Source organism: Gracilinanus agilis, chromosome 2 (genome assembly GCF_016433145.1).
Source record: "Gracilinanus agilis isolate LMUSP501 chromosome 2, AgileGrace, whole genome shotgun sequence".
NCBI lineage: Eukaryota > Metazoa > Chordata > Mammalia > Didelphimorphia > Didelphidae > Gracilinanus > Gracilinanus agilis.
The window spans coordinates 693513874-693536464 of NC_058131.1; the positions used below are offsets into that span (position 1 = coordinate 693513874).

Genomic DNA, 22591 nt, shown 5'->3' on the forward strand with positions numbered 1-22591 from the left:
GATGTCCTGCCTGGGGGAGACGAGGGTGCTTTGGGGATCCCTGTGCCTTACACTGCAAAGCTGCATCGCTGGGTCCAGCCCTGCATGCAGGATTTCAGGAAGGGCACTGAGAAGCCCCCTGGCCAGGGCATGCATGGAGGACTGGTCAAAGGGGACATGGAACGCTCCTCCAATATTTAATAGCTGTGTAACCGCGGACATAGAACGGAACTTCTCGAGGCCTCAATGTTCTCCTCTGTAAAATGGGTGCTCACCGGTTGCTGGGAGAGATGGACTTGGCGAGCCTCTCATCCAACACGCCCATTTTGCAGAGGAGAAGATTGAGGTCTGGGAAGGTCAGGCCCCCAAGTTTACACAGATAGTAACGTGGCCGCACTGCACCATGCTGCTGGCTCCCTAGCATTTATTAAGCGCCTGCTGTGTACAAGCACAAAAACACCTGGCAAGAGGTGTTCATTATTAAGCCTCGGGAAATGTTTTCCTTGTGCATCAAAGGCATAAGGAGGAGCAGGTGTCTGCAGGGAGGAGGCGGACTTCAGCTTGAGGGAATGAACGTCTTGGTCCTGGAGTAATGAACTGACTGAATAGGTAGTGAGCTCCCGGTCCTTGGAGGTATTCCAAGGAAGGTTGGCGAGGGAGAGGGGGGAGGTGGGGCTCAGTGGCGGGATTTCTTGGCCAGGCCTGATTTCCTTAGCCAACCCCCAAGTCTCTTCCTGCGCAGCGAGGAAAAGTGCCCCGAGTGAATTTAGAATCCAGTCCCTGGGCGAGAAGCGGAAGACCAGTAGACGAATCTTCTCCCCGCCCTCTCACCCCCGACCCCCCCAGCGCCCTCCGAGTCCCCGCCTCTCTCCTTCCCCACCCCCTCCTCGTACTGCCACGTCTCGAGCGCTCTGCGACGGCCGCCGGAGATGGGTAGGGTCTACTCTAGGCCCGCCCCCTACCCGGCTCCGCCTCCAGCCTCTAGCCCAGGTTCTTGGAGCGGAGTGGGCGGGCCGGGAGGGGGCGGTACGCACTCCCGGAAGTGGCCGGGGAGGGACGTGGTGACGTCCTTCCGGCGAGTGGCTGGAGGCTGTTGGCGCTGCTGTTGTGTTGGCCCCGGTGAGGGAGAGGAGACTGGGAGCCGCCGGAGCCGGAGCCGCCGCCCCAGGAACCTCGGGCGGGCGCGAGTGAGTGCGACCTGGGGGCGGAGAGCGAGAGGTGCGGGGAGGGGGACGCGAGCGGGCGGTGGCCGAGGCCAGTGGCCGGGCCAGGCCTGGAGCGAGCGGGGGAGGGGGAAGTGACACGCAGGCGGCCCGGGCTGAGCGGGGCCAAACGGGGCCGGGGAGACCTCCGGGCCGCAGCCGATCCGCCTGGAGGGTGGGCTCCAGGGTGAACGGGAGGGTGCCAGCCTGGAGCATCGGCGCCCGCCACCGGGCCCGTGAGGCTAATTAATCTAGGAAAGAAGTGACACCCCCACCCCCAGCGGCGGTACCGAGGGGTAGCTCCGGGGAAGTGGCCACGGAGGAGCCCCTTTTGTCTTCCGGCTTCCTAAGGTCCCGTGCCCTCCCCCACCCACCCCCCTCCCTGGCCAGCACCCTGCCCGGGGCTTGGATCCCGGCCAGCCCTAGGCTGTGCCGGCGGGGCAGTCATTACATCCATTTCACTTTGGGGTTGGGGGGGCCCTGGATCTTGTTGTTTAGTGTGATTTTTCTCACCCCTTCTCTGGGTGAGTCAAGTTCTCTGCCGCCATAGGCCTTTTTGTTTTTCTTAAACCCCTACCTTACGTCTTGAAATCAATCCTAAGTAGTTCCGAGGCAGAAGAGAGGTAAGGGCTGGCAGTGGGGTTTAAGTGACTTGTCCAGGGTCACTCAGCTAGTAAGTTTGTGAGGTCACGTTTGAACTCAGGACTTTCCATCCCCAGGCCTGGTTCCTTATCCATTGGACCACCTAGGTCGTCCCCAGACTCCGGTAGTTCTTTCATATCTAAGACTGAGAGTTGCCAAACCGTTTGGGAGAAAGGAATTTTCTCACCCTGTAGTTCTTTGTAGTTTCTGGCTCATAATGGCTACTGATTGATTGTAGCCCTGAAATCACACTTCTTTTTTATTTTTTTTATTTTTATTTTTTATAAACTCTTACCTTCCCTCTTAGAATCAATACTGTGTATTGGTTCTAAGGCAGAAGAGTGGTAAGGGTTAGGCAATGAGGGTCAAGAGACTTGCCCAGGGTCACACAGCTTGGAAGTGTCTGAGATCAGATTTGAACCCAGTATCTCCCATCTCTGGGCCTGACTCTCAATCCACTGAGCCACCCAGCTGCCCCCTGAAATCACACTTCTGATCCCTGTTTCTTGTCTGTAAAAGTGCTTTACCTCATTTTATCCTCACAGAAATCTTATATGAGTTAAATTCACTGAAGCTTTATTAAGTTCCTACTATCTGTCCAGCAATTTTTGTGACTATAAATTGAAGACATGTTGGCAGAGGGAGTTTTCCTTTCCCATGAAATGACACGTGCTGTTTTTGTTTGTTTTAAGTGCCATGTACTGTACTGGGCGCTGGGGACGCAAGGTCAAAAAAGGAAACAATCCCTGGCCTTCAGGAGCTTGCATTCTTTTGGAGAGAAGCAACATGATCACAGAAAATTAAAATGCTAAATATACAGAAAATGATTTCTGAGGTATGAGTGAGCCTTGATAGTTCGGTGAAGGCTACTATCTCCAAGATGTACTTGGACTGAATTGTGTTTCTTCATCTGAGAATTGTTTGCTCATATCCTTTGACCATTTATTACTTGGAGAATGACTTGTATTCTTATAAATTGGACTCAATTCTCTCTATATATATTTGGACTGAATTTTGAAGGAAGCTAGTGATTCTGTGAGGTGTGTGTGTGTGTGTGTGTGTGTGTGTGTGTGTGTGTACGTACATTCCAAATAGGAACGACAGCTTACTTAAAGACACCAAGACAGGAGATAGAATAGCATGCTCAATGAAAAGCAGATCCACCAATTGTACTCTTAACAGAGTGCATGCAGGAAGGACTGAAGTGCACTCAGGATAAGCTGGAACTAGCTTTAGGAGTTTATATTTTATCCTAAAGACAAGAGGGAGCTACTGAAGCTTCTTGAACAAGGGAGTGACATGGTTGGATCTGAACTTTAGAAGTATCATTTTGGTAGTTGTACATAGTATATATCAGAAGGAAGAAAGACTGGCCAGAAGGAGACCAGTTAGGAAACCATGGCAATGGACTGGGACAGAAAGATTACTGGTTTAAACTCAAGGACTGACTTGGTAGATGGAGATAAGGTGGATGGAGATGTTGCCAAGTTAGAACTGGCAGGACTTGGTGCTGATTGCATGTGAGGATGAGAGAAGAGGACAAGATAAATCGGAGTTTGTATACCTGCATGGCTGGTAGGTGCCCTCAACAAAACAGGAAGTTAGGAGGAAAGGAGGGTTTGAGAGAGATGAATGACTGATGTTTTAGATCTGTTGGATTTAAGATGTTGTATGGGACAACTAGTTGGAGATGCCCAAGAAGTAATTGGTGATGTGGGACTGTTGTTCAGAAAAGACAGTAGGGCCAGATCTATGGATCTGGGAGCTGACAAAGAAGCAGCACTAATATAGAATCTATAGGGGTTGGATGTATAGGAGCTTAATGAAGTCACTGAGAGAGAGTAGTAAGAGAAGAATCAGTAAAGAGGCCTGGCATCCCCTCAGGCAGAGAAGGATCAGGGAAAGCAAACTTTCAAAAAGACTGAGAAAGAGCTGGCAAACAGGTAGGAGAACCAGGAGGACAGTGCCATGAAAAGCAATGGGAAAAGTGTGTGTGACAGGTCAGTAGGATGGAGTATTGGAGAAGGGTTGGAAGGAGAAAGGTCCAGGGCAAGACTAGCAGATGGGGCAGTTAATAGGTCATCAGTAACCTTGCAGAGAGCTATATAGGATGTGTGATGTCAAATTCAGGAGTGCATGGAAACAGGCAATGAGCAGAAAAAGCTGCTTCTGGGAGTTTAACTGTGACAGGAAGGAGGGATTAGGGAGGGTCAGGTCAGCTTGGACACTTAGTTGTGGGAGCTTGGGCCAAGCTATGTCCCTTTGAATTTCCATTTCCTTAGTATGAAATGGGAATGGTAGTGTGTTGTAATTGTTGAAAGGTCAGCCTTGGAATTAGGAGAACCTCTCAGATGTGAACATAGCATCTCATCTGCCATCTCCAATACCTCCCTCACTCCTGCCACCTTTTACCTGAAGGCTTTCCTGACCCTCTTCCTCCTAGCTACTCCAAAATTACCTTGCATTTATTTATTTTGCCTCTACTTATATGGCTATATGTTGTCTCTTTCTTTGAAATGTCAGCTCTTTAAGGGCAGGATTGTTCCATGTTTGTCTATCCCAGTGCCTGGCATAGTGTGAATGCTTAACAGAATTTTTGACTATGGGCATGTCATTTAACCCTCAGTGCCCCAGACAGCTTTGAGACTATCTAATAATAGATTTAGAGAAAGTTGTTACATTTTTAAAGTACTTTACACATATTATCTCTTCTGATCCTTACTACTGAGTGTTGCTGATTGCAATCAGTTGAGTTTCCACAGAAAAGTTATAAATCCTAATGAAGCAGCAGAGCCAGAGGAAGAGAATATACAGGTCACAGTGTGGTGGTGAGAGATTCTTGAGAAGCTTGGCCCTGGATCTGGGGTCAGAACTTGGCTGGGGATTTTCTGCTGCCCAGGAACTTGGTAACCTTGGCCAGCTCCTTCCCTTCCCTTTTGGGTCTCGGATTTCCATTTCAGAAAGATGAGGTGATTGGATTAGATCTGGACTTCTTCATCTTTTTTGTGCCAAGTAACCCTGTGGAAGTCTGGTGAAGCCAATGAGTTCTTATATTGCAATACAATAAATTACCAAAATGTTAAAAAAAAAAAATTCACAGACCTCAGGTTAAGAAACTCAGTGGATAGAGATCAAGGCCTGGAGATGAGAAGTCCTGGGTTCAAATGTGGCCTCACTTCATCCCAGTTGCCTAGCACTTACTACTCTTCTGCTTTGGAAACTATACTTGATATCAATTCTAAAATAGAAGGTAAGGGTTTAAAAAAAAAAAGAACCTTTGTTCAATCTCTGACTCTTGATTTAGAGCTGTTAGGTGGCAAAGCAGGTAGAGTACTGGGCCTGGAGTTAGGAAGACTCCTTTTCTTGAGTTCAAATCCACTCACACACTTATTGTGTGTCCCTGAACAAGTCACTAAACCCTGTTTGTCTCAGTTTCTTCATGCATAAAATGAAATGGAGAAGGAAATGGCAAACCCCTCCAGTATCTTTGCTAAGAAAACCCCAAATGGGATCAGGAAGAGAGACACAACTGAAAATCAACTCAGCAGCAGCAGCAGCAACAATAAATTTAGGGTTAACCCTAAATTTTTTCTTACGAAGTTTACATATTTTACTGAAGGGTAAAATGAAGGACAGACAGACTGGAAAAAGATACTTCCCTGCCTTGAACGTGTTAAGTAGCAAGAGTTGTATAATGTGGGTTATACTAAGGGCTACACCTTCCTTCTCTGCTTCCTTTTCTTAGACTTTACAGCTGGAATGAACCATAAGGGTCATCTGGCCAGCCCTTCACTTCACAGTGGGAGAAACTGAAGGCCAAAGGAGGTAGTAATAATAACACTGTGGGCCAGGCTGGGCTAGTAGACGAAGGGCAGCAAGGGCCTGGACCCAGGGCTTCTATATCTCTTCTATATCTCCCTCCCTCCTGCCAAGGCCTCAACTGCCCTTTTGGAGCCTGTGGGCATGCCTTCGTTTACTCCCCCTTGTCTTCCTTGTATGTATAGAATTCAGAAGGGCAAGCTATTTCTTTCTTGATTTACCTCCACCCAGGATTGATTGGCTTTAAAATTTCTTTGTCTTTTCTTTAAAAATTGTTTATCAGTGACTTTTTCTACCACCACCCTTTGCAGAGTGAACTCATCCTTGTGCCACAGAAAAATGATTAACAGAAACATCTGACATGTGGGCCATGTGTAACAATGTATACTATATTTTGTCCTGATTTTATTCTTTCTGGCCTTGGGGAAGGAGGTACTTTATAACCTCCTCTCTTGTACCTTCATTGATTTATTTTTCTATTACTCAGTTCATTTTAGGATCATAGGTTTTGAAGTCTTCTAAACCTATTTTATAGATGAGGAAAATGAGGTCCTGAGATGGTAATGAAGATGGAGTTCTTCTTTATATATATACATTTATATATAAATTATTATTATTAATTTTTTTAACCCCTGGTTCATCTTAGATGCCTCTGGTCCTCAGGCTTAAACCCTGTGGCTAAGTTCCAACTAAAATTCTTTGTTCTACAGGAGCCTTTCCGAATTCCTCTGAATTCTACTGCCTTTCCTCCATTAATTATTTCCTACTTATCCCATATGGCGCATGTTTGTATGTTTTTCTTTGTGTCTACCTCTTTATATTGTGAGCTTCTCAAAGGCAGGAATTGGCTTTTGCCCCTTTTTCTTTCCCTTGGTTTAGAAGAGTGCCTGGAATATAGCAGTGCCTAAATACTTATTGACTGACTATAGGGGGGACCATAATAAAAAAAAAAAAAAGTTTAAGTACTCCCTGGCTTAATGAGTCCTCCATTAGCCCTCTGAAGTTTGGAATGGTGTTAACCTTTCACCTTAACCACATGATCAAATAAGCATTTCTATAATCAAGGATGCCAACCCTCATTCCTATCCAACAAACAGGTGACCAAAATGTCACTTAATCATAACTTCCCATTTTGGAAAATCTCAAAAATTATTCTTCAGAACATCATAGTCATTATGATTTCCTAATTCTTTACGTTTATCTTCATCATTATCGAAGCACTTAGATGAAAAATTAGTCTGGGATTATGAAAACTGGATAAGTTTTTTATATGAATCATATACCATGAAGTGAAGATTCTCATGAACAGTAGAATGCCCTAAACTGGGAGTTTTATCATACTTGTTTTAACATCCCAGAGAGCTGTCTCAGCCATGAACTTTTTGTGTGACCTTTGGTCCCTCAGTTTCACCTTCTATATCAGTGGTTCCCAAACTTTTTTGGCCTACCACTCCCTTTTCAGAAAAAATAATACTTAGCCCCCTGGAAAATTTTTTAAAAATTCTAATAGTGGGGGCAGCTGGGTAGCTCAGTGGAGTGAGAGTCAGGCCTAGAGACAGGAGGTCCTAGGTTCAAATGTGGCCTCAGCCACTTCCCAGCTGTGTGACCCTGGGCAAGTCACTTGACCCCCATTGCCCACCCTTACCACTCTTCCACCTATGAGACAATACACCGAAGTACAAGGGTTTAAAAAAAAAAAAATTCTAATAGCAACTAATAGGAAAGATAAATGCACCTGTGGCCATCACCGCCTCCCTGGATCACTGCAGCACCCAACAGGGGTTGGTGGCACCCACTTTCAGAATCACTGCTCTATATAAAATAAGTACTGGATGACCTTTAGGGCCCCTTCCACAGCTAACCTATGATTCTCATTTTGTAGTTTTTATTCTTAGTAATAGCTGAAGTTTTTTGGGCTAGAGCAGTCTATTTTAAGCAATGAGCAGAATCTGCAAAAGTAGGTAGGAAATTCTACTTGGTCATAACTTAAGTTGGGATTATAAGGAGAATAGCTGAAGGTTTAGTCATTTATAGACCGGAGTTAAAAACAAACAAAAAAAGTTGTTTCCTTTTCCAAGTCAGTTTGGCTAACTGTTAGGCAGAAAATCTAGTCATACTCAGATTATAGAATGGGGCTTTATAAAGGGAAAATTGCTAGGTAGATTTTTCTTTGAGGAAAAACTCCCATCCTTACAGGATTGAGAAGAGCAAGTAGAAGTCAGATTCCACTGATCCCAATGAATTATTGCAATTCCATAGGCATAAGCAGTAAATCATTATGTGGTACTATAATAGATTGAGATACTTTGTGGGTTCACTGAGTTCATTCTTCCTTTTTTTTTCCTTTGGCTATACCATTACTCATTGTACTCATAGAATCCAGACCTAGAAGTAGCAATCAGTTGCTAGGACTCCATTCTAGATACCAACATCTAAGTAGGTATGATGCCTTTTTTCCAGGCCATGCTTTCTTGCTTGGCCCCTTTGGGATGATATGGAAAAATAGCTGGATTTAGAGGAGAGGACTTGAGTGTGAATCCTAGCTTTATCACTTAATTTCTTGGTGTACTCAAAGAAGCCAATTCACTTTTCTGGGCCTTAGTTTCCTTATATTAAATGAGGAGATTGGGTTTGATAACTTTAAAATTTTTTTTCTAACTTGGTGTTCCTAGATTCCTTCCTCTAGATTCCTTTTGTCCTCTGGTATTCGCTAAAACCTAATTTTTTCATGAAAACACATCTCTTGGCACTGTCTCTAAGACAGGCTACCCTTTCTCTGACTCCCTGGCTTCCAGAGCCAAGAGAAGGAGTTGGCATATTTCTTGGTCCACATAGTCACTGTTCTTTTCTCTGCCACTATCTGCCCACCGTTTAAGTGTATTTTATCCCTTCCAGTGGTTGTCATCTTTAGGCCTCTAGGTCACTCTCCTCCCCATTAAGTTCAAATATCTGCTTTGCTGACATTTTCTTCATCTCAACAGTTGTTGAAACCTTCAGTTTCTAGGCTTCCTTCTCCCTCCCTGTTTCTCTCCCCCAATTCCTTGAATCTCTTTCTTCAGGACCAGTCATACAAGGCTTGAGACCTCCTCTTGCCTTTAGGTGTACCCTCCATCTCTAAATGTGCTCCTTTAGGCATGTACCTGACCAAACCTGGTCCCCAAGTGTCCACAGAACTCTGTCTATGAGTCTATATCTATCTGTGCTGGAAAAATTTCTTCCTGTGATGTATTTCTTGGATTTCCTCATCAGAATCCTATCTAGTGGGTTTTCTAAATCTCTTTGGAGGAGGTGAATGGAAGTGGGGAAGCTCTATGTACTTTATTCTGCTTCTTAGATCTTGGCTCTGCCCTCAGGTGATTTTCAAAGGAAGAATTCCTAACCATCAACAACCATGAGAACTAATGCTCCAAATTACTAAGTAGAAAAATGCAAATTAAAGCAACTTTGAAATGATATCCAATACCTTTCAGAGGAGATCAGGTGCATTCAAGGTGGTATGGCTGTAGACTATCCAGTACCTTTCAGACTGGCAAAGATGACAAAAGAGGAAAATGACTTGTGTTGGAGGAAATGGGGGGGGGGGGGGAACACTGGTCCTGGGGCTGTGAATTTGTCCAGCCATTTTAGAAGATAATTTGGAATTGACCAACTACCAATACAAAGGGGCAGTTTAAACACATTGTGGTATAGGAATATAATAGAATATTATATGCTTTAAGAAATATTGAAATGTATAGTTTCAGAGGAAACTGGAAAACCTTTATAAACTAAAACAGATCAAAGAGAGCAGAACTAAGAAGGGCACTTTATACAATAAGGTTATAGAGAAAAATAACTCAGAACTCTAGGCAATAAGGATGAGATGAATCACGTCATCCACCTCCTAACAAAGCTAATGAACTTAAAATGCAGAAATACAAACAATGTGAGACTTTTAAAAAAAGAAATCCTTGTTAATTGGGGCTGGGGTGGGGGTAAGAAAAGATGTGCAATATTCGTGAAATTTTGATTCTGGGCTCTACAACTCCACAAATTAATATCATGTGGTGACATTAAGAATGCATAGGTTTCTTTTTTGCTACTTCTTAGGATTTTTTCCCCCTATTCTGAATCTATGATGCCATGTTAACTTGATTGGCTGGACTAATTCCTTTTTAGGATTGTCTATAAATCAGTTTGAAGGTATTCAACCACATCTTCATTCGCACAGATAATTTAGAATTGAAGGAATAAGAATATAATCTGCTCTCTGACCCAAAACTGGAAACATTCCTCAGAGCACAATTTAATGGGTGTTTCCTGAGTTACTATAGAGTGAGAAAATAAAAAAAAAAAAAAAAAATTAAAAGCATGGTTGGTGTCTGCTTTTAAGTAATTTTGTCTTATTGGTTTGGTAATATCCATAAATCAAATGGTTAAAGAATAATACAAGGAGACAGTGAGGTGACTCTGTGGATAGAGAAGTAGGCCTGGAGATGGGAGGTCCTGGGTTCAAATGTGACCTCAGATACTTCTGGCTGTGTGACCTTGGCAATATTTTGATCCTAAGATGGAAAGTAAGGTTTAAAAAAAAAAAAAAAAAGAATAGTAAGGCAGAATACATTGAAAGTATCACAGTATTTGGTTCAGGCAAAATGTTTTAGAAATCTTGAAAAATTCTAAATCTGACTTTCTAATTTTAGGTACAAGTGTATCCTAACTATCTATGAATGATAATGATTTACATTTCTAGAATGCATTAAGAATGCTTTCTTTCATATTTCTGACAGTCAACCTGATGAGATTCTAAAAGCACCCTCCATATGTTACTATGAGAAGAAGAAAAGATCTGAAGTTTTTTTTAAACAACTTGTAAACAAGGAAGTAACATGAAAAAAATCTTGTTTTAAGGGAGGGCGGTGTTGATAATCTTCTCAAAAGAGCCTGAAATTGGGGCAGCTAGGTAGCTCAGTGGAGTGAGAGTCAGGCCTAGAGACAGGAGGTCCTAGGTTCAAACCCGGCCTCAGCCACTTCCCAGCTGTGTGACCCTGGGCAAGTCACTTGACCCCCATTGCCCACCCTTACCACTCTTCCACCTATAAGACAATACACCAAAAATTAAGGGTTAAAAAAAAAAAAGAGCCTGAAATACAATTGATGACTAAATTTGAACCTTCTACAGACTGTTAGGTTAGACCTCATTTAGATTCTACTACCTGCTGCATGTGAAGAAGTGAGTCAGGAAATTAACTTTGGTTACTAAAATCAGGATCCAGAAAGACTAGAATGTAGGACCAAATCTAAGAAGATATTTCAAAAAAATCACTTTCATAAATTCAAGACTCAGGAGTCATGGATAGCAGTTTTTAGTTTTAGATTGATTTTGGTAGAATCAACAGGAGATACTATAGATGGCAGGTAAAAAAGCTAATGTAGTATTTTAGGCTCTTGGCATAGGAGATGATAATCCCACTGTATTCTGCCCTGGTCATACCACATTGGCAGAATTAGGTTTGGGTGCCATGTTTTTTAAAAGAAGGGATTTTGATTGATGAGTTTGAGAGTATCTAACCCAGTGGTTCCCAAACTTTTTTGGCCTACTGCCCCCTTTCCAGAAAAAATATTACTTAGTCTCCTGGAAATTAATTTTTAAAAAATTTTAATGGCAATTAATAGGAAAGATAAATGCACCTGTGGCCATCACCGCTCCCCCTGGATCGCTGCAGCACCCACCAGGGGGTGGTGGTGCCCATTTTGGGAATCACTGATCTAGAACATTGTTCCCCAGAGTGGGGCCAGGGTTCTCTGGGGAAAGGAGCCCATGTATTATTCAATTGGGGAGTGTGAAGATGGACTGGGTTTTCCTCTTCTTACCATAGTTAATTATGGGACTTTATCTTCAACACAACTACACCTATCCCTATCCATATCCTCTGACTTGTCCCTGTTCTATGATCACCTACCAGTTTCAGGCCATTTCTAATCCTACTGCTACCTGGTTACCCATAGCAGTTACTGTGCAAATGTCAGTGGGAAAACCACCCCAATCCCCCAAATGACTCCATGGTTTTGGCAGAAGGCAGACTGTGTTTTGGGGCAGCAACTGTTGAGTAGGAGCCTGGGTGGGACTCCCTACTTTTTGTTTTGAGTGGGACGGAGTGAATTGCATAATATGAACAGACAAGATGAATTCTGACAGATCCTAGATCTTTTTACTCTTTACTAACCCTTTTTCCTTATTGAGTGCACACCCATTATTCTAGTTATTCAGTTTCTCAACCTTGTAGTCATTGCTATACCTTTCTCTTCCACACCCCACTTAGCCAGTCAGTTGACACATCTTTTATCCATCTCCTTCTTTGCCTCTACCTTTGTTCAGCTCTCATCATGTTCTGCTCATTCAAGCCTCTCCTTCTTTCAGGCCAACTTCTATACAATTCTGAAAGTGCTTCTGTAGCTCAGGTCTGACTCCCTGTGTTGCCTTTAGGGTCCAATCAACAAGCATTTAAGCACCTGCCCAACACTATGCAAAGAGTTGGGGGGTGGGGTGGGGGGGGTAGGGGTAGAGGGGAGAGGCAGGGTTAATCGTATAAAGAAAGGCAAAACTGTTCTTGTCCCTAAGGGGTTCAAATAATATTTCCGGTTTATCTCATCCCTCAGTGATTTCTGCTTTTAGGTAAGCTTTGTAATTTGTATAATGAGAACAGTGATACAAATGAATATGCACTTTGGGAGTGAGTGTTCCTCACTAATGAATGGTGTGGAATCCAAAAAGATCAGACCCCTGGCCTAGAAGATCGTGATCAGAAAGCTGAAACACTTCTGAAATACTAAGTATTTGGTAAAAGGAACTGTTTACATTTCTCCTGGAGAAAGAAGAGTAGAACTGAGGGGGCATGAGAGCTGTCTTCAAGTATTTAAAGGACTGACAAATGGAAGAAGGAGGAGATGTGTTCTGTTTGGTCCCAGAGAACTAGGAGCCTTGGACAGGTTTCACCTCCATAGAAGGAAAAAAAGCAGAATGAGTTGCCTTGAGAAATAGTAGGTTCCCACCAGAGGCCTGAAGTGAAGTCTGGGGATGTTACAACGTCAGGGGGGATCCTGATTAAAGGTGATTCCAATATGGATCCCTGCCCTCCCCTTGGCTTTTCCCGCGTTTAATTCATTTTCCTTCATTTCAGCTCTTGACTTTCTAGTTAACCAATTCAATTTTACTTTGTCCTTTGCCCTGTCACTGATCATCCCTTTCTAAACCCCAGCCCTGGATTGTTCTTACTTTCTCTGCTCCAATTTACATGGTGCTACACACTTAGAATATTCCACAGTGGGGGCAGCTGGGTAGCTCAGTGGATTGAGAGTCAGGCCTAGAGACAGGAGGTCCTGGGTTCAAATCTGGTCTCAGACACTTCCCAGCTGTGTGACCCTGGGCAAGTCACTTGACCCCCATTGCCCACCCTTACCACTCTTCTACCAAGGAGCCAATACACAGAAGTTAAGGGTTAAGGAAAAAAAAAAAGAATATTTCGTAGTAGGCCAACTGGGGCCTTAGACCTTCTCCTTTCTCAAGATTGACATTCTGACTCCCATTCTTTACAACAGCTGGTGCAAATCTTGTTTCACAAGCCACTCATATTCCCCTTCTCTGCTTCTCATCTAGGACTTCATTAAAGGGAAAAAAAAAAGGCCCTGAGTTCATCCATTGTGAGTTCTCTCTTCTCCAATCTAATCCACCTCTACATCATTTACTATTCTCTCTTTTGCTCTTGACTTAGAACTGGTGTCTCTTCTTCTGCAAATGCCAGCTTCTTCCTTTGTGCCCTTGATCCCTTTCCTTCCCTTCTTCTCTGGGAGCTTGCCCTTTCTGTCTTAGAAACACACCCAGATCTCCTCCCTCTTTAAAAAACCTTCACTTGCTTCTACCCTAGTTAACATAGTCAGACTCCTAGAAGAAGCTATTTACATTCATTTGGCTTTATTTTCTCCCCTCCATGCAGTCTGGCTTTCTCTTCCCTAGCTATCTTGTTTACAGCTTCTTCACAAACCACTTTACACCAAAAACTATGCCTTGGAGGAATTCCTATTACCTTTCTAACCAAAATGTTCCCAGATTACTACTCCCCTATGTAGGATGCCTGCTTTATTAGACTATAAGCTTCTTAAGAAAAGGGGAGTTAATAATTTAGTTGTTTTATTTGCTCAGTGTTTAGCACAGTGTTTGGTTCTTAGTAAACACTTAATAAATCCCTTTTCTTTCCTAAACTCACCCGTTATCAAACCCTTCAGGGTGGCTTCCATTGTCTTTCTGCTTGGATGGGCTTTGGAGATGTGTCCTGGGGATGTGGGGGTATCTCCCATCATTCTAACTATTTTCTCTGTGCTCACTCTGGGATTTGGATGACTCTCCTTCATTCCAGACCTACATTATCACTTGCCTATGGAATTTGAGGTCCATTGGGGCTGGGACTGCTTTATTTTTGCCTTGGTAGCCTCAGGACTTAATAAATGCTTGATGCAAAAATGAACATTGCAAATAAAGCCTTATTAGGACAGTGAATCATGCTAAACCTAAGTACACAGACACAATCCCCTTTGTGAATCCCCTTTGTTGGATTTGGTGCTTCAGTGATCTTTGCTTTTCATCACTGGGGGTGCCCCTTTTAAAAATGAAGATTGTCATTTCTCTTCAGTGGCAGAGTTAATTTGATCCTCGTTTCAGAAATGGAGAGAATGGCAGGTGTTTGGCTGAAATAGAGTCGGTGAGGCAGGCAGCAGTTAGAAGAGCAACTCTGCAGGGTGGCATTCAGGTTGGCTTGGCCCTGGAGGAGATGATAGAAAACAAGAATCTGTTTAGACCAGGAGTGTTTCTTGTGGTCTATTTTGTTTCTGGTCCTGTGACTTCCTCAGCTCCGGATGAGTATCTCCTCCTCCAGGGCAGGCCTGGCCTTCTCTACTACTTAGAAAGAGTCTTAGAGAGGGGAGGTGTTTTGCCTACTGTCATACAGCCACTCTGGGAGGGCTGGAAGCTTGCTCTCTGTCCACTGTACCATACTGTCGTTTCATTATAAGCGGATTTGAAGTTAAAAAGAAATAGCTTTTTTGAAAATTGAATCATTCAGATTAGAATTGGGTAGTTACTGAAGGGAAAGGAAACAAAAGAGAAATCTTTAATAATGTGCATAATGATGGCACAATTTGTTTGCTTTGTAAATTAGATCTTAAATTAAGGGGCACATACCTTTGCTAAGATTCTGGCCAAGTTCCTTCTTCCATTTCACATAGTACTTATGACATATCTTATATATTTTTTCAGTCAGTAGAAATCTACCTTGTATCCCTCCCCTCCCCCATAAATGCTCCTGCCCTCATTGAGAACAGAAGAAAAACAAACCTCTATTACATACATGTAGTCAAGAAAAACAAGTTTCCACATTAGCCATGTCCAAAAAAATATGTTTCATCCATACTCTCAAAGCAGGTAGGTGGCATGTTTCATCATGAGTAGTACTCTGGAATAGTGGTTGGTGATTACACTGATCAGAAGTCTTTCAAAATTGTTTGTTCTGAGAAATACAGCTGATAATGTATAATTGTTCTGGTTCTGTTCAGTGTATTCCACATTAGTTCATATAAGTTTTCCCAGGTTTCTCTAAAACCATCCCCTTCGTTATTTCTTATACTTCTAAAATGGATAACATACTTAGTACTTTACCCTATGAATTAAATGCTAAGAGGATAATTAATCCCATTTTACTGAGGGAAAAAAACTGAGGCTCATAAAGCTAAAAAGACTTTAAAAAATATATGGTCATCTGACTATAAGTGCCAGGCAGGAACCGGGCCCTGGTTGTCCTGATTCCAAATCTAGCATTCTGTACCATTACTCAGGAACCACAAAGAGGGCATTTGGCATTGGTGGTGAGTGGAAAGACACAAGAGAAATAAGCTAGTTTTTTGTCACCATGACCCTTTAGAGAAAGGACTTTTAAGGATAGAATGAGTTAAGATCACTTTTTGGCAGAGAGATGGGCCAGAAAGAACATTGGATTTGGCATCTGAGTAGTATAGTAGATAGAATGCTAGGCCTAGAAGTAGGAAAACCTGAGTTCAAATCCAGTCTCAGACACTTTCTAGCTGTGTGACCTGAGCAAGTCACTTCACCTCTGTTTGCCTTAGTTTCCTCAATAGTGAAATGCAGATAATAGCAATATCTACCATCCAGGGCTGTGAGGATCAAATAAGATACTTGTAAAGTGCTAGCACAATGTCTTCCTAGGCAAGTCACTTGCACTCTTTGGGACTTCATTTCCTCATCTCCAAATGGGGGAATTGGCTTGGCAGCGTCTTAGAGATAAAAGGTGTTGCTTTTAACCTTAGTATTGTATCATACTGTGAGGCCCAAGTCCTGGCATTGTCCAAATGAATGTGTACTCTCTTTGTTTTTTCTAGTTAAGCTACAATAATGTCGTTCATCTTTGAGTGGATCTATAATGGCTTCAGCAGCGTCCTGCAGTTTTTAGGTAAAGAAGTTTCTTTGAAATATATCTTAGATTTAAAACTTCGTTGTGCATCTCCTTACAAAAACAAAAGTGAGAGATCTGTTGCAAATTGAACAAGGTTGTAGTTAAAATTTTTGTTTCCTTTGTAGGACTCTACAAGAAATCTGGAAAACTCGTGTTCTTGGGTTTGGACAATGCAGGCAAAACAACCCTTTTGCACATGCTCAAAGATGACAGATTGGGCCAACATGTTCCAACACTACATCCAAGTAGGTCTGAAGTTGCCCAACGGGCAACTTCTGTTTCTGGAGAGCATTGTCAGAGCTAGTGGGTAGATTCTATATTGGATGCCCATTTGTGTTAACACAAATCTAAAAGAGGAAAATATTCCCTACACTTGGAAACCATAGGATATGTTCAAATTGTAAATATCTAGGTAGTATGCTATTTGAATTTCTTTGTGGTAGGTAGTGTTTTAACTCATAGTCTGGTCATGAAATTGGACTCATTAAGTTTCACTTAATCTCTTCACTAATGAGAAGTAACTAAAAACCAGAAACTCCTGTCCTAACCAGTTAGTTTAATTTGGGGGGATTTTCTTCTCTGCTAAATGTACATTCTCTAATATATTAAGGACATGAACAAATTGTTGACGTATTACTGATGTTTAGATTTGGGCTAAATTGAAAACTATATTTACTTCTTCCAACCTTTGTTCCAGCATCTGAAGAGCTGACAATTGCAGGAATGACTTTTACAACCTTTGATCTTGGTGGACATGAGCAAGGTAAGGGATCCCCTGGACTGTTTTTAGTAGTATAATATAGTTGACACTAGATAAAATTTTATTTATAATCACAGATTTAGAACTAGAAGGGATCTTAGGGGGCTGTCTACTTTAAATCCTTCATTTGAGTAAATTGAGGCCCATAGAAAGAGATTAAGTGACTTTTGCAGAGGTCATAGAGCTCAGAGTCCCATCCTGAATTTGAGTCTTAATCCTAGGTCCCCAGGGCCAGCATTTTTGTGCTGTGCCAATTTATATTTACATTGGAATATTTTAGTCCTCTTTTTAGGCTTGACACACACATAGCTTTCTTATTCCAAAACAGCTTTACTATCTAGCTTCAGAGAAGTAATCCAAATAGATTATGCTTGTTTGTGTATGTAGTTAGCTCTCTTACATTTGTCCTTCTTTTAAGGGTGAAGAAGTCAAATCAATGGGGCTGGGGATGGAAATGAAAGGGACTAGGAATTTGCTCTGAAATGTGGTTAACAAGCCTCCTATTGGAGCATTGTAATTATGTAGTAAGTGCTTTTATTGACATCTAATTCAATTTTTATTTTATTTGTTTAAGATTTGTACCCTGTCTCTTTCAAAAGGACTTGAGGTGACTAAAGATTAAAACAGTGCAAGATAAGACATTTCAGGATAAAACAGAACAGAGACATCTGAAAGAAGCAGAAGGAGTAGATGGTTTCAGGCATCTCAGTTGAGCAGACTCTAGCATTCAGGCAATGAATTTTACCTTAAGCTTTGTGGCAGCCAGGGCAAAAAGGAAAGCATTTGGTATATAGTTTTCATTTTCTATCAAGAGCATAAAAATTCATCTGCAGAGACACTTTTTCCGTGGAACTAATCCCAAGCAGGACTGTATCATGTTGGTTTGTATATGTAAAGGACATTGAATAATGTAATCAGTAGTATCTTGATTGAATAAAAGACATTTATCAAATCCTTGCAATGTACAAAGCACTGGGGATGCAAAAAAAGACAATTATGACTCTCTAGGTGCTCCCATTATAATTTGGGGATACTATACATAGAAAAGAGTTCAACAGTGGGGTATGGAGGAGGGCACAGGGTGGGGAAAGAGATGATGGACACAGCAGTATGACAGGTATTGTGGTCTGGGGCTTCTTAAAGTATAACAGAGGGGTATATGATAAGGCCTAGGAGTCCTCTAGTTTACTGGAAGCATGAACTCTGTGAGTGCCAGCTATTTGAACATCTGGGGCTGCTCTGTAGCCAGGGACCTAGGCCCACGACCATTGGGAGTAGAGGTCGGGAAGGAGGGGACAGAGGTCCTGCTGGGAAGGGTTCAACTCTTCTACAGAGGCATTAGATATAGCAGAGGGTAGTAAAAGCACTTTGCTTCCTGGGCTGACTTAATATGGTGCTAGGATTTGGCAGATCTGGAGGAGATGTAGCTTAGTGCCTGAGAGTCCTTTGGTTAAGTCTTTCAGTCTTTGGTTTCCAAGTTTTGTTCTAAGGGAAATAAATGTATGTTTCTTACCTCTGTCTTTCTAGCACGCCGTGTTTGGAAAAACTATTTACCAGCAATTAATGGGATTGTCTTTCTGGTGGACTGTGCAGATCATCCTCGCCTCCTGGAATCCAAAGTGGAACTCAATGTATGTTTGCAGTCTCTTTTCAGAAGTCTCTGCCCTCTGACTTTTGTCTCCTTCCTGTGATTTTCACTGGTGGTGTTACATATTGAAGGCGCATCTACTTTGGTACCATTTGTGGTCTTCTTTGGCATTTTCCTCTCTCATACACCAATGTGTGGAGTTAGAGGTTCTCTCCTTGCTTTATTATTTCAGAATCTTGTCACTTCACCTGTGTGGCCACTCTCCTCCATCCCTGCAGATTAGAATATTGATGCACTTCAATGACAAGTCTTTGTGAGTTTCTGTGAGTGAAGAAAAAAATGATCCACCTTGTAGTTACCTAGCTGGTGCTAAGCTCCCTGCCTACTTTGGTGCATTTAGGGATGATGTAGGATGAGCTTGGGCTACCAGGACAGTTCTTGAAGGCTTTCTATCTCAGTAGAACCTGCCAGAGCTTGCATTTTTACAGATATACTTTTGAAGAACCCAGGTGCAATTAAGAGAGGCAACTAAATAGCATAGTGGATGGAAAGTCGGGTGGTCCTGGGTTCAAAATAGACACTTCCTAGCTGTGTGACCCTAGGAAAGTCCCTAGTGCCTAACCTTTACCACTCTTCTGTCTTAGAATTGATAATTTAGTATTGACTAAGACAGGAGATAAGGTTTTTTGTTGTTGTTGCTTCTTAATTTGGTCCTTAACCTGCTTCCTGCTCACCCTGCTCCAGTGAAACATGGCAGATGGAGTGAGTGGCCTCTTCTAGGCCAGAGATCTTTTCACTGTGCACCTCAGCAGCTTTTTGTTAGTTTATCCTTTCTGATATTCTTTCATCCTTTAACCTCCTCAACATTCAGCCATGCTGACTTTCTTCATATTCTTGTCCCCAACTCTGAGTGTTTGTTGAAGTTCAGTCCTTGAGTCACTGCTTTTATTACTTTAAACTTTTCCTTGATAACCATTGATGTCCTAAGTTCAGCTGCCACATTTTATGTTTGTTATTGTTGACTCATATCTAGACCCGGGCAGCGATCCTCACGACCTCAAATTCAGAATGTCCAAAACAGAGCTCTCATGATCCCAACTACTCTATCCCAGTTAACCAAGCTTGAAATCCTTTGCTCCACAATCCAGTAGTTAACAAATTCTGATTTCAACATTTTTCTTTCAAAATCCCACACAAGATGTCCTTCAAAATGCTGTTATTGCCTTCATCATCTGCTCCTTAGGCTGCTTCCACAGCCACTATAACCAATAGCCCTTCTGCCATTTTCTCTTCCTATTTATCTGCTCTGCATGTTGCCTCCAGTTGAAGTCACTACCTGTTTAGGAACCTTAGTTAAGTTCAAGTCTGCTTTGGCATGCCATTCAGGCTTTGCATATTCCAAGTCTTTGTTAACATTTGGGTGTGGCCTCCTGTTCCACCTTTCAGCAGACTTCTTCCCTGCTTTTCTCTCTGCCTAACCAAGTCTGGCTCATTTCTCAGGACCCATCTTCTATCATACTTCCTTCCCAAGGGCTGGCTCAAGTCCTCTAGGACACACCAAACCTTGGCTGCCTCCTTACCTCTCCAGTGGATCCTTGTGTTTATTACGTGTCTCTCTCTTTTTTTATCAAGATGTAATGCCCCGATGGGCCTACATCTCACTTTAAATGTTTTTCACATTCAGTTTCTAGAGCTGGACACAGATGCTCAGCTCATGCCTATTGAGTTTGATTTTCTACGGACTTGATGCAAAGCTGTTCCAGTTTCCATTTGAACTGATTTCTTCCAGAGCTGCCTCAGTATCTTGGAAGGGCACATATAACCCCTGTATATACTACGTAGCTAGACTGTGTGTAGGACTGACTTTTTGACCTTTTGAGTTCTGGCTGGAGCAGTCCTGCTACATTATGTGTCCAGCCTAAGGTGTTGGTCTGAAATCGGATGGCCGTCTCTCACTGGTCCAAAGGATGTTCCAGGGATGTGGTACTAGAGTTCAGAATTCAGAGTCTACCCAACCTTGGTTTTCATTGTTTAGTTATATGAGGATTGTCAGATGGCCTGCTCAAGGACAATTCATCATCGGGTGATGGCTCACCATCCCTTGATATTTTGAAAAAGTAACTTTAGTGTTTTGTTTTTAGGCACTAATGACAGATGAAACAATATCCAATGTGCCAATCCTTATTTTGGGCAATAAAATCGACAGATCAGACGCAATCAGCGAGGAAAGACTCCGTGAAATATTTGGGCTTTATGGACAGACCACAGGAAAGGTAAGTGAAAAACATATTAGGGAGGAAATAAGAAGCCTTTAGCCAAAATTTTCCTGCTGAAGAATCTAGATATTAACTGTCTTTTGGAAGTGTAAGACAAAACTTTGTCTTACTATGAGTATTTTATAATACTGGTGGCAGAACTATGTTTAGATCTTAACCATATACCCCTGAATAATACCTTTGTACACCCTAACTTCCTGATAAGGTGATCTTTGCCAAGATGAGAGTTTAGAAGAAGACGGTAGAGGCAAACTTATTAGACTTGTTGGATTCCATTTAAATTTTATTTGACAAATCTTTCTTGGAAGAACTTTTTTCTCCTAAGGTAGACATTAATTTCATCTTTATAGGGAATTTCTAAAGAAGAGCAGTTGTAATTTTATATTCCCTTCCAAGTCATAGATTTCAAATCATGTTATCCATTGTTGTAATTCCCTGGTGAGATAGATAGTATTATTATCCCCATTTTTCAGATAAGGAAACTCTCTCTCTGAGGTTAAGTCTACAAAGCAAATCAGTAACAGAACAAGGATTAGACCATGAGTCTTCGGAGGAGTAGACCACACTGGCGCCAGTTGGAAAGATGAATCTATTGTTTAAATCAGGTATGCGAGAGACAGAGAGACAGAAAAGGAGAAACAGATAGAGACAGAGAGAGAGAGGAGGTTGGGGAGGAGAGAGATAGAGATAGACAGACAGAGTAGTTTTGGTACAGTAGGGATCTCTTGGTCTTTTAATTCAATAATGTGTTAGTTTGGACATTTGTTTAAAACCTTCCCTCCCTCTGCTGCCCCATGGCTTAGGAACATCTGAGCTGGACCACCTTAGTACTGTTTTCTTGTCTCTTTCCCACCCGTTATCACTATTACTTTGCAAATTTTTTTTGGAGGACTCTGTCCCTCCTTCCTCTGTATGTGGGTTCTCTACACTAAGAGGCTTTTCCAGAATTTAGCCACATACATAGTCTGTACACAGAACTGTAACAGTCTTGACTCTGAGAAGAAAGAATTCCTTGATTTTGTGACTGGCTGTCTAGCAACCTGTGTCCCATCTTTGGCTGGCAGTTGTTCATAGTTTGCCTTGCCTGGTATATGCAGCACCTACTTTTCCCAAGAATATTGGAACCAAGATTCAGTTCTGTTGTGCTACTCAACTTGAAACTGCTAATTCTCTGTGCTAAGAGTTCTTTGGGTGTTCTCTAGTCATTAGTTATGCTGGAGATGGATTTTAGTGACTCTTTGCTCAGGCTGTGAGGCTGCCAAGATTCTAATCGCCTTTTCTCCCTGTTTTGATTCCTATAGGGAAACGTGCCCCTGAGGGAACTGAACGCCCGCCCCATGGAGGTGTTCATGTGCAGCGTGCTTAAGAGACAGGGCTACGGCGAGGGTTTCCGTTGGCTTTCCCAGTACATTGACTGATGTGGGGGCAATGAAAATAAAAGCCTTTTACTTCTCTGGACTGATCCTGTTCACAGCTTCCTCGTGGACTTTTCTCTTAGGACACGGAAAGCTCTCCGACCACATCCTGGCCTTGGGAAAGCTGGGAGGAGCCTTGGGCAGCTCCCTTCGGGATGGCCCAGTGGTGACACTTGTTCTTTTCCACCCATAGGGAAGGAGCAGAGCACCTCCCCAAGGGCCAGGCACAGCTGGCTCCTGCCCTGGAGGGAGGGAGCTTTATGCCTGCCAGGGTGCTCTTTCGGGGCAGCCGAAAAGAACAACTTGTCTCACCACTGTAGTTGATAGAAAAAGAAAGCGATTCTATTTTTTAAAAGAAGTGTTATCCATGTAATCCGTGTCCCTTCCAATTTCTCAGTTAACATTCACTTG

At 42.5% G+C, this 22591-nt stretch overlaps 1 protein-coding gene across 1 annotated transcript; it reads left to right on the top strand.

Moving 5' to 3' along the window:
* The first annotated feature begins 1061 nt into the window (after positions 1–1061).
* On the top strand, positions 1062–22223 carry SAR1A (secretion associated Ras related GTPase 1A). The gene is made up of 7 exons (XM_044659173.1): positions 1062–1166; positions 16068–16138; positions 16267–16386; positions 16839–16904; positions 18429–18532; positions 20631–20762; positions 22067–22223. Exons 2-7 carry the CDS (start codon positions 16081–16083, stop codon positions 22181–22183), a joined length of 597 nt encoding a protein of 198 aa, XP_044515108.1. The 5' UTR covers positions 1062–1166; positions 16068–16080; the 3' UTR covers positions 22184–22223.
* Positions 22224–22591: the final 368 nt, after the last annotated feature.

Coding starts and splice junctions, on each gene's coding strand:
- SAR1A (XM_044659173.1), top strand. CDS start 16,081: ATGTCGTTCATCTTTGAGTGGATCTATAATGGCTTCAGCAGCGTCCTG. Junction 16,905..18,428: donor TCTTGGTGGACATGAGCAAG/GTAAGGGATCCC, acceptor CTGTCTTTCTAG/CACGCCGTGTTTGGAAAAAC. Junction 20,763..22,066: donor ATGGACAGACCACAGGAAAG/GTAAGTGAAAAA, acceptor TGATTCCTATAG/GGAAACGTGCCCCTGAGGGA.